The following is a 12,823-nucleotide window of genomic DNA, read 5'->3' as shown; positions in this document are numbered from 1 at the left end:
TCTCATATCAGAAGTACCCATATCTTCAGGCTCTTCTACCTGAAGAACAGTGGACATTCAATTAAGTGTGAGGCACTGGCTTATCAAATGCTTCAGAGCCCTTATTTACCTTTGATGAGTTATTTGAGAATATTTTTGCCTCTTTGCCCAAATCAAGGTTGGTTGATCTTCATAAATATAATTTTAATACTATTGTTATAATGTGTTACAATTATTGTTGAAAACAGGAGATTCTTCTTATTAAAAGCAATCATGTTACTATGTTCCTAAACTTTGAAAAGTTGCCCCAAATCCTATTTTGTCTATGATAGTGCTTATTTAAAACTTCATTATAAAATCAATTTTTTAGAAAAAAATTCCCATTTTCATCTAAAAAGATAAGTTTTTCAAATTGAAGTCCGTATCTATACTTTACATGCAGCTGAAAAATCTGTGCCATAAAATTATGCAGCACGTTAGCCATTCATAAGTCATTTATTAGCAACTGCTTCTCATATAGACATATTTAAATGATATAATATATATGGGAAATATATGTTTCTCTCAATGAAAGATACATTAATTGACATATAAAACAATAAGTGTTTTATATATGCATAAATTTATACATTCATAAATTTCTACACTGGAATGGCTCAAGAAAAATAATTCCAAAAAACCATAGGGCTTAATTTCTGCAGTGTAGATAATTTACGTCATTCACTCCTATAAGACAGATGGGCTCAAAATATGTAGGTGTTAGTGAAGGGGGAGCAGGAAGAGTTAGCGTCATGCTGTCAGTAATTGTGTATGTGAGAAACAAGGATATACAAACTATTCACAGAGGACATATTCGTATGAATCTCTGAGGTAAACTGTTATCTACCAGGACCTACATTTTCAAAACATGTTACTTTCTCTATGATCTAATCATCTGAATGTTCCATGTATACTTATCTAAATTTCTGAGAATACTTCTTACTAAGGCAAATCACTGTACAACTCATTAACTAGAGCAACACAGTATAAACATAAGTGACTCTGAAATGAAGAGAATATAACTGACTTTTTCAGCCCAAAGTAGGCTTATGAGGGTGACTATAATGAATTTCCCTGATAGACTGTATAAAATCGGTTTACTAATAATCAGCACCTATGCGAATAAAAATGCTCAGCAGCAAAATGAGATGTCTGACATGAAATCAGTCCTTTTGGTCTTGGTAGATCTGTTTAAAAAATGGTGGCGTCAAAGGAAGGAAGGATAATTATATGCAGGGCAGCCCGGGTGGCTAAGATGGTGCCATCGGTCACGGCAGACCTCTGACCCAAGGTTGGGGAAGTTGTTTCAGAATGGTCAGTGGTGTCAGAGTCAGCTATCTGCAGCTCATCTGGGATGGCTGGGGAGGAGTAGGACGAGTCTAGTGAGAGAGCCTGTGGTGTTGCCCTGGACAAGGTGGCCAGGAGCCAGAAGGCGGGGTTTGTATAAACTGTGAAAGGGTCAGAGGTCTGTGCCAGTGTGAAGGCCCAAAGTCAGCAGGTGGGGGCAGGTAAGCAATGCTGGGCTGGAGCCTCCGGCTGGTGAAAAAGTGTTTTGGTTAAAAGCTACCACACAAGGAGGACGCAAAGAAGAGGCTGCTGGTGTGGTTTGTCTGTGTGTCTGAAGCTTTTACCTCCAGCACACCGGCAGTTAAATTCTGGCTCCAAGTTGAGTTTGAGGAAAAAATAGTAGGTGACATAAATTAGCTGATTAATAAAACATCTCTTTTTTTTAATGTGGCAGAGAAGGCAAAGCATCAGTTTTAATTGCAAGCACTCTAAGGAAATATATTGAGAGAATTAGGTGCCAACTATACAGTACAGAAAAAGCATGAAAACATGAAGAAAAGGGATGTAATAAGTGTTTTGTTTTTTTTTTTTGGAGATAAGACCAGTTTTCATATAGCATTGCACTATAATTTTGGATGGGCGCTTGAGAGTGTTGGCATAATGGGATTTTTTTTCCTCAGAAGTTTTAGTTTTGGTCCTTGTGATATGAAATGCTATCAGGTTGTCTGAAAGTCAGCAGAACTAGTTTTCCCTTCACTAGAAAAATCTTTGTAGCATACCTACTGTCCCCTCCCTGTAAGTGTCTTAGGTTTTTTTTTTTTTTTTTCTGACTTACAGATATAATAAAGACTGATCAAATTAAAAACAACTAAATAGAAAGGGAATTTTGTTTCCTTTGCACCTATTGATTCTCTTTCTAGATTTCACTATAAGACACTAAAATAACCGAACTTTAAAATATCCTAGTAGTGCAAATGGTAGTACCTATGTGTGAAAATGAAGTGAAAAAGAAAACCAGCCATGGATGATAGTTAGAACATACCCTAATTGGTTAGAACTACTGTTGGTTTTAGTCTTAGGTAAAGGAGAAGGAAACCAAAGGAGAAAGAAAAGGTTTAATACTTCCAAGGCTATACAACCCAAGAAGCTAATCGTGGTGGAGGGGTTGTCTATAAAAGGGAAAGAGTGGACAGCCCCATTAAAGGTTTTGTAGCTATCCATTCTAACCGTAAGTATGTGTGTTCACACATCAAAATAAGCATCAACTTCATCCTGAGTGAATGAAACTCTGGAGCAAATATTTCTCTTAGTCCCCCACATCTCCAGAATAGAAGTTTTTGTAATGTTTGGTGTGGTGTGAGGTGTAAGATAGATAGCCAAAGGTATTATAGGATATTAATACAAAGATGGGGGATGAATTAAAGATAACTGTATAAACTTAGAAACCTTGCCTGGGAAAGATTTAAGTGGTACCATTTGTTCTTGGCCAGCCAGCATTTTCATAACAGTTGATATCAAGCAGGCTATTGATCTCATAAAAAGTCATACTTATTTTTTTCCTCAGACTTTTAATTGAATGCTTTAAAAAAAAATCACCATGTAAAAAAGGTCTCTCATGGTTATAGGTACCTTAAAAATCTGTTGAAAACTATTGCTCCTCCTCTTAGGAGAAATGCACAACAAATTCATGTATGTACACATAAAATTCTGCATAAACTTTCAGGGTTCATAGATACTGTAAAGCACATCCTTAATCTAACAGATTAAGAAACTCTAACCCTGGATAAAAAGATTTCCTTTTCTTATTTTAATGAGTATTTTTTTGTTGCTATTTAAACATACACATTATAAATGTGATACTTTTTTACTGTCCATGGTTTTAAAGTCTCTAGAACTAACTGACAGAAATCTTAGTTATCCAGAACTTAAAATGAGAGAGAGTACTTTACTAATATATATATATATATATATGTATATATATATATATATATATATATATATATATAGAGAGAGAGAGAGAGAGAGAGAGAGAGAGAGAGAGATTGAGAGAGAGAGAGAGAGAGAGAGAGAGAGAGAACTAAAAGAACCCCAGACATTTATCAATGAATTTAGTAGGGTTTAAATTGGAAGATGGTTTCTTTCTCCTTTCCCTTCCTGATTGGGTACTAACAAAGCATTAGATTAAACAAGAAACCCAAAGCAAAGGAGTTAAGGTCTCTGCAGGACACCTGTGAGAAGAGATTGGAAAGTGTAATGTACCACCCGGCAGTCTGAAGACTGAGAGGCCGCAGCAACTGCAGATTTTTGTCTCTCTTGCTGAAGAGGTATCTTTGTAGTCTCTGGCGAAAGTTCAGGTAGCTGTTTGTGGCTTTCAGGATCGTGTCCTGACAGGGGAGCTATCTGAATGGAAAGAGATGCTGTGTGTATCTCAGGCACTGGGTTAGGGGGTGGTGAGTGAGGCCTTTTGACACATGATGGTGCATCAGCAGATTTGGAAAACTGTGGAGTATTAAAGGGCATGCTACTTCCTAGATCCTGGTTATGGATTAGTTTCAATGTAGAAATTCTCTGAGTTTGAGAATCTTGCATGTAGTCCTCTTGTAGAAATGGGCTACTCAGGTCAGCATTTGGTTTGGGACCTGTGCTGGAAGCTGCTGGTAGCAGATTAGTAATCTTTTGTGTGTATGACACAGTTGTGTTAGATTCTTCAGAATATACAATTGTCTGGCTGGAATCATCTTCATTAGAATTCATAGTTCCCTGAAGAGGTTTTTTATTAGTAAAGTACTTGATACAGGAGGGAATGTGTGTGTTAGTTACTAATTGGTCTAAAATGTCACCCTTTGTGTGATTGGTAATCAGGGAGCTACAAAAGCTCTCTTTTCTGGGTAGAAGAGGTGCCTGGATTGCCAAGCATCCGGAGAAATAATGTTGAAGGAAAAACAGAGAGAAAGTCAAAAATTAGTCATTAAAGAAACCAGTGTTAACTCTACCCTTAAAGAAAGTAAAGCAATGTCATACCTTCTTACTATGCATTTTGTTGGCTAGACTGAATTATCATTTTTATTCCATTTAGGTTGTGTTTTATTTTATTATCAATAGCTGCCCTCTAGGGGAAAATAGATTTTATAGAGAATACATGATAAAGTTTGTTTCCTTCTGCATTCTGGGAAATTATGTTAAAAGTGAACATATGATCCCTTGCATATTTTTAGACCTTGAGGTATATATAGAGGGTGTCAAAAAACTGTATACGCTTATTAAGATAACATCTCTTACAATGTGTATACATTTTTTTTTTTTGGTGGTGTATTTAGTCACATTGTCTCGATAACACATTTCATGCTTGCGGCACAATTTTGCTAATATCTTCAACACAGAGTTCCTTTAGTTAATACAGTAGGCAGCTGCATAACTCATATTTATTAAGTATGTAAAGGATTGCTAACCTCCTAACTTTGAAGTCTAAATCATCAGCTGACAGCTTTTTCAGAACCAGAAAATATCCTAAACATTCTGTTAGAAACTGACCTGCTTTTATCAGCTGAATCAGAAAAAAAAAAAAAAAGAACCTGTTTGGAACTTAAGACTTGTCTTCCATATTGTACTCATAAATACAAGTCTGACAAGCAATACAAATACAAAAGCAAAGACATATTAAAAATAAAACATGTATCAAAATATGCACATTACTAGAAAAGAGGCTCTAAAGCAGTGGTCTAAAACTTTGCTTTCAAATACCACGGTAGGCAAGTGTGTGCAGGCTTACCTGAGTTGGTGATTTTTTTTCTTGTAGGCTTGGTCGAACGCTTCTAAAGCCTTTTGCTGCAAGAGAGGAATATGTAGCATCTCCATTCAGTGTGTCTTGATTTCGATCATAGTAAGACCTCCAAGCTTTTATTAAGGGAACACAAATTGGATACAAAAATATCTACATTCACTTTTAACATTTTTTAAAATAAAATTTATTTTTATTTCAAACATTGAAGTTTTCATTTTAGAAATTTCGTTTAATATACATAACTGTATGTGCAATTCAAGTTTACTGTGAGGTTAATGATGTGGCTATGGATGTGTTTAAAATGATTCATAACAAATGTAATGGTTATTCAGAATAGGTTTTTTTACCTGAGTCTGGTGAGTGAGAATCACGTCCTGAAAGAAAAAGAAAGGTTGAAATTAATATGAGGAGAAAGGAAATGAATAACCCACTAAAGATCATTTGCCAAGGAATCACACGCACTTTTTTGGCAACATTATTTCAGTTCTAAAACTCTGGGCACTTCAAATATACCAATGGGAAATTTGTACATTTATTTTCACTTCAATTAGAATGTTAGTCATAGTATCACTATAATACATAATTAACACATATATCAAACCCTGATTTTTCCCCTCAATAATATTGCAACCATATAGTTTTATCTTATTGCCAAAGTTGAATGTATGAATGTCTAAATATCAAATTAAAGCATGAAAAGGTATCGGGTTTGTAAACAATGAATGGTTCTCCTAGCATTGAATCAAACCACCAGATCCTTAGCTTTCAATGCCCTTCTGTTACTAACCATATTCCACTCCCGTGTGAGATAGTGATCAACTGTTTTGTAGCTTGAATTTTTTTCAATTTTAAGAAAATGTAAATATGCCTACCACATTACGTGACATTTCAAATCATTCTCTAGACCTTGAGTGTTCTTCTTATTGCCATTTAAAAATCATTTTATATTCATATATGAAAGAGCTGTTACAGTATAGTCCATTATCTTGCAGTAAGCAATGGAAAACAAATTTCATTACTGAGAAATTGCTTTTAATAATGCATTTGGAAAGTGGCTCCATGACTTATTTACTATCATCAGTTTTATTGGACTTAGACATTCAAGAATCTTTCATAACTTATGCACATTTGAGGTAATCAATTTGTATTGCATGGGTCTATCATACCACATGGTTAATTTCTCCTAGAATCATCAAGCCTTAACTTTGGAAAGGACCTTAGGGGTCATTCAGCCTACCCTTCTGTCCTGGCCCTGGATTCCTTCCACATGTTCCCTGAGACCATTCATAAATTGCTGTTATTTCAGTGCATAATAGAATAGAACTCTTTTTTTTCCTTCTAATCTTTAAGGAATAGTTATTTTGCAATCTAAACACATGAGTTTGGAATGATAAAAATGACTTGAGAAATGTAAGCATTTGAATTTAGACAAAATATTTGATATAGATTTTTTCCAAATCAAAGGAAGAAAAATAAATGTGAATCAGCAAAGAGTACATTTGAATGACTCCAGCTCAGCTGAGTTAGAGAAGACTAACAAATCTTCATTTTTAAATGCTAATTGCTAACTTAGTATGGATTTTAACTCCAGTGAATTCAAAATAAGAGTAATAAAATGGGTGCCGTAAAGTAAAAGTAACTTTGAAGAGTTATATGTGAAATGTTTACCAGACTCTACTTCTAGAATTTGATAGGAGCAGACAAGATTGAAATTCTCAGTCACTTAAGTAGTGATGAGGACTCTACAAACAGCGTAGCCCACGGAGCGATCATTAGAATCCTGCTTTGGGGCACTCAAGGAGAGATTTGATAACCACCTGTTTGCCACATTCTGTTTGTGGACAAGGAGCAAGATTGTGGACTTGGGGAAATGACAATGAAAACAGAAGCACATTAATAGTAATCATTATTATTTATGATACAATTATTTGCTTGAGAACAGGGATTTCATTTTACTCTTGGTTTGCTAAAACTCAGCTCAGAAGGGTGTGTGGGTATGTGCTGGGGATGGAGGCGATAGGAGCCAGGTACTTGGAGGTTACTTTGAGGTATGAGGTGCGAGAGGCGTTGTAGGAAGAAGAGGGTATACTGAGAAGATTTGAGGGACACTGTGAAATAAACTTCCTCTAACTGATAGTTTGTAGAAGGTTAGTTCTGCTCTTTCTTACTGGTGGCCACATTGGAGATTATGGAACATTGAGTGGGATGTTTATCCCACCAAACTGTAAGAATCAGAAGACAGTCATTCTAGGCTCAATGAGAGGCTCTCTTCTTCCCTCATGGTTGGCCCAGGGATTTCCAAATGAAACTGTACCTGTGCTATAGGAAATATGACATGTTAATTGTGGGGAGATCTATTGAAAAACCCTGCTTAACATAGCAGACATGAATATGTAGAATTATTATGAGAAAGGAGAAAGGAATAAAAACAGCCAAGGATGAAAACTTCAGGATGAACCCATATTTTAATGAAGCTTATGTTAATGATTAAAGTCCACACATAAATGGGTGGTCTCTTAAGGATACTCAAGTGTATAACATTTCAGTTTCTTTAGAATAAGTCCAATTATAGATATTAAAACACCCAATCCTGATTTGCTATTTTATTACAGCTCTTCAGAGGCACTGAAAGATAAATACCTTCCACATGGATATTGTGCACCATAACCCTTTTTAAATTTCATTCCTACCAGGCAAGCTTAGGAAAGAAAGGACAAGTGTGGTGGTTTGGAGCAGGTGACAGAAAACATGAAAGCATCCTGGATCCATGCTAAGAGAATATAGGTGAAAAAAATCTTGAGAAGGTAAATGACTGACGTGGGAGATTCATGAGGAAAATGGTTTTGTCCAATATCTTGAACATTATTCATGATCATTGACTTGTAAAAAAAGCAGAGCTAGAATTCAGAGCCCTAAATTTCTAGTGTTCTTTATTTAGTAGATAGTCATTGCTTCTCTGAAAATTTAACGAGTAAATGGACAGATTTATCATTCCCTGGTTTAACAATGAATATAAACAGGGTCTTTGAGAATTTAGAAATATAACTATTATTCACTGGTACAATGAGCACTCTCTGTGTCCAGACAGAAGGTGGAAAATATCTGTCAGAAAAATTGTCCAGGTGTTCTGGGCGCAGTGTCCAAGACTGGACTGTACGGCCTCAGAGGTCCGTTCCAACTTTATGATTCCAACATTTCAATTCCTGTTAACTTATGTGCTATGTTAGACATTATAAATTGTACTTTCCTTGACAATTATGATGATTTTAATTCTTATAGCTCCTTTCTTTAGCGGGTTCAATTACTTTGTAAGAATTAATTTAAACATATTAATTGAATTTAAGTCAACTAATTGAATGCTTACTGTGTTTCTAAGTATTGTATAAGCCTTTTCATTCACGTTCTTCATTTACCCTCATTTAATCCTGACAAATCCTTGTGAGTCTGGGAAATGATTAAGTGTTCAGAGAGGCAGGAAAATGCCAAACTCTATTTTTTAATTTTTATTTTGAAAGGAAACAAGTGACAGAGACGAATTTTCCTAAGAGTATAAAACACACAGGTGGTATTGGCAGGACTGTCTCTTGGCACAGTGGTTTGGTCACCACAGTGTACCATACCATCCTTATCGGTGTTACCTGAGACTACCAAGTGATTTTGGTAAAATACAATGTAATTTGAAAAGGCTTCTTGTATCTCTGTACTCATTGTTTTGGTTTTAGCTTAGTTTTAAAATATCAGTGTGTCCTGTGAATTATACAGTGGGACTCTACTTCTTGGAAATGGAAAAGGGAAAGACTGATTTAGGAGACAAATGGTTGATGACTAGCAGCTTATATTGACTTTCTGATCTGAGGGGTCAGAGAGGGAACCATAGAAACTTTTGTGGATGTAGTCTTTTACTTAAAGGCTGTGTTATTTTAACAATATCGAATGCAATAAATATTTATCAATCCCCTTTTGATTCACACAAAGGCACTATGTCAGGTAAGTTCTTATGAAGGCTACCATCTAATGTGAAGGGCATAAAAAGAGGCTGATTTTTTTCTTCAAAATGTAGTAAAAACTTCTTTTTAAAGGGGATCATACCTTACATGTCTAATTAATACAAAAGAGATTTATTTTCGATGTAACAATTAAGTCCAAAATTCAGGGGACTTCATTCTCTAGAAATCTTATTCTCAGCGATATAAAATTTGCCATGACCCATAGCCACTACATACTGAAGATTATTTCATATTCCTGACGTGGTAAATGTTTTCTATTATTTTGAATCTTAAGCATTAAATATTTTCTATTAAACTGAGTGATGTGAAATTGCTGATCTTCTAATGGTGACTCTCCAAAATGGCAATCTCTAGTTTGATCTAATATTATTCCTTTAGTGGTTACTTTTATAAATAACAGCAATTTGGCATTGTTAAATCAATGCCACGTTCCCTAGCATGTGCATCAGTCAGTGGTCCACATCTGAGTAGCCTCGGCTACAATTTTACTCGGTTGAAATGTCAATGATATTCATGGTATAGGCATTTCAATGACCTGATGGCCCTGGACTTAATTTTATTTATTTTCTTATTTCCCTTCATGCACTTTTCCCTTAGGTATCCCATGTAAACACATTTGTAGTTTTTCTAACATTTTTTCATGCTCATACACACATGAGCAAACATGTACAAATACATATATATATGTATATAGAGAGAACGGTTCTTTGTAGTAAATCTGAAATTGTAGTACATACATCGCAATAAAACTTGCATTTTGTTAACTTAATATATTATTGAACCACATGACCCCGTATTTAAACTTGGACATTGAAATCCACTTGTGGATTGGAGGTGGTGGGCAGGACTAGGGTTCTCCACAGAAGCTTGTTTTTCCTCAACAAAGCTGAGTAGTTTAGGACCAAGCGACTATAAAGCCAAGGGCTTCTTGAACTAACTACTAAATGTATATGTATAAAAGATACTGATGTGCACAGTGAGAATTAAAATTATTTAAACACTCTCCATCCCTTTCCCATTTCTGCTCCAAAACCCACAAGTATAAACAAAAAACAAGGAACCCCCAAGTAACCAACCGTCAAACCAACCAACCAACCAACCAACCAACCAACCAACCAACCAACCAGTCACCGAAAGGTATATTTTCATGTCTAGAGACACTGGGGTTGCTGGGCTTACTTTGATTTTCCACGACAGTATCCCCCTCTCAGTGTAGAACTTGTCTACAATTTTAGGTAAGTCATGACATACATTTGTTATAGAGATACCCACCTCAGCAGACGCTGGAACATCACACTCCCGATTACTTCTAGAGTATATTTACATATGTGGATACATATTAATCTTAACTGGGCCAAGATGTTTAAAAATATATATTAGAAGGATCTTTGCTGACAGGATTAAAGGTCTTTTTCAAAACTAATTATCTATTATTCTGTTTGCAACTGTTGGCGAAGAAATGAATAAATAAAGATTCAGTTTCCTACAAATTCCTCTTCCTGACCCCCAGGCTCCCACCTCCCAACAGTTTATAGGTAAGAAACAACAAAAGCACCTATGAATTATCTTGATTAAATATTACATTGTTTTAGTTCATGAGATACAAAAACTTAAATAGTTATTAACACAGTTACTCAACACATTTTTGGCAAGTGACTGTTGTTTTTAATTAGATTTTCAAAATGTTTTCTACACGATATCAGTTTCCTTTGGCTTTTTTATTTTTAGAACAAAAACAGTCAGAAGGGAGAGGAGCTATTCTTGAGGCGAGAAAAATAAGAACTTGTGGGACATTAAAAAAGGTATTTACAGCCACTTTCTTCATCCAACCAGGGTAATTCTGGAAAGAGAGAAAGGTCAGGTAAAGCCATTCAAGTGTGACATTCTGTGAGTTAGTGACATTATACCTGCAGTCAATAGGTTTGGAGAACTCTGAACTCTCTTCACAGATGTTAATGTAACAGACATGGCAGCACGTTTGCGAGCACACCCACCGCTATCTGGAAGCAAAAAAAATGACATAGCAGAAGCCACAGCAAGGAGAAAGCACATGCAGTATCATGCGTTTTAAGTGAATGTGCCAGACACCCATGGGAAAGATGAACGGTCAGAATTAGTAATCATGGAAGCCATGTGCAAAGTTTACAACCACCCCAAACTAAAACCAAACCAAAACAAAACAAAACACCAGGAGTCTGTCTTAAAAATAGATGCCAATGCTTTAGTTAAAAATCAGATTTTATTCTTAACATTTTATGGTTTTTCTTTAGTGAAAACACAAGTATAAAACTCAACTTTGTTTATACCATTTAAATTCAATTATTACATTTATAAGCAGTGTTTAGCTTTTAGAGTTATGGATAACCCATATTTCAGTATTCACAGCTACAGTATAAAGTACTTTTGTATCCATCATTTAGATTTTACTGTATTCTAGCTATTATGGTTCATGAAGATAGCTTAAAGCACCTCTTGAAGTCAGTTATTAACTGCTATAGGCATGATATATTTGATATACAGGATTTATAAAGAAACATAGAGCATTAAGGAAATTCTGTGTCTTCACACAGTTATTATTAGTTATGGAAATAATTAGCCTAATTGAAATCAAAGACAATATAGATATATACAGTATTGAAATGACCATGTTTAAAAAGTTAATTTGTTTTTATACTTTTGAACAATATATATCTGACGATCTGTATATTTACACTTATACAAATCACAACATGAAGCAAAATAACTGAAAATGTACCAACTACTGTAATGTAATATAAGTTTAGAGTAACAAGACTTCTAAAATTGGAAGGTTTGTGTTCTATTTATGAACAGATTCCAATTCTATTCCCACATTCCTTTGTGTACGGAATGTGCAATAAATGGTTTTGCTCATTCCTCGGGAACCAAAACAACTTAAAATTAATTCTTATGGAAAGTTATAACAAGAAAGACAAATAATATAACCACCAATATGATAATATAATCATTGCATATTGCCACATGCTATTCTCATATTTGTTTCCTTTTCTTTATTTCTTAAGGAAAAGTATCCACTTTGTTTATTAGATATGAGGGAATTTAAAAATGCTTGGAAGTATGACTTGAATTAATTATTGGTAAAATCACAAATAGTAAGGTCAGTAGACCTTAAAATTGGTAGAATGATTCTCATATCAAAATATAACTTCATAAATATGTTTAAAATAATTTCCTGATGCAGATAATAATTAAAATGACTTGAAACAACATAAGTAAGTCAAATAAATCAAAGACTGTAATTCAAAGACCAAACATAGAAAGACATAGAAGGTGGAAACATACAACTAAAGATATCTTCAGGAGAGGCACAGTTTGCTAATAGAATGTTAGCAAACTCTGCAAACTGAAAATAGCTATGAGGGATGGGTGTTTCTGATAAAATGGAAGTAATGTTATTGAATATGTGGTATATAGCAATTGATGGTCCAAAGGATTGTGTAATCAAGGGTGTTGAAAGTGTAAACTGATGGCTCTCCAAGAGATTGTATTTTCTAGTTCTTTTAATTCTGAACATCTAACAACAAGCAGAGAAATGAAAAGGGAAAATTGTATTTAATAGAATGAGGAGATCGAGTGTCAGTGGTTAAACCCATGGTTCCCAAACTGTGTGTTGAGATGCCCTAGGCTACCACAGTGGATTTACAAGGGTTTTGGGGGATACTTTACATTTTTGAGGAAAACACAGTGTTAC

At 34.9% G+C, this 12,823-nt stretch overlaps 1 protein-coding gene across 26 annotated transcripts in view; it reads right to left on the bottom strand.

The window, feature by feature from the left end:
* SORBS2 (sorbin and SH3 domain containing 2) overlaps positions 1–12,823 on the bottom strand; it is a 312,931-nt gene that overhangs the window by 71,787 nt on the left and 228,321 nt on the right. For 15 of the 26 annotated variants that reach the window (XM_033103959.1, XM_033103958.1, XM_033103960.1 and 12 more), the window contains 3 exons: positions 11,001–11,093; positions 5,434–5,460; positions 5,075–5,199 (listed from right to left, as the gene is read on the bottom strand). In XM_033103959.1, coding sequence (XP_032959850.1) covers positions 5,075–5,199; positions 5,434–5,460; positions 11,001–11,093 — 245 coding nt within the window. The remainder of the gene's footprint in view (positions 1–5,074; positions 5,200–5,433; positions 5,461–11,000; positions 11,094–12,823) is intronic. The other 11 variants (XM_033103964.1, XM_033103987.1, XM_033103983.1 and 8 more) reach the window with 3 other exon arrangements.

The sequence above is a fragment of the Rhinolophus ferrumequinum genome, chromosome 4 (genome assembly GCF_004115265.2).
Source record: "Rhinolophus ferrumequinum isolate MPI-CBG mRhiFer1 chromosome 4, mRhiFer1_v1.p, whole genome shotgun sequence".
Lineage (NCBI taxonomy): Eukaryota > Metazoa > Chordata > Mammalia > Chiroptera > Rhinolophidae > Rhinolophus > Rhinolophus ferrumequinum.
This window is presented reverse-complemented; position numbering and strand designations above follow the sequence as displayed.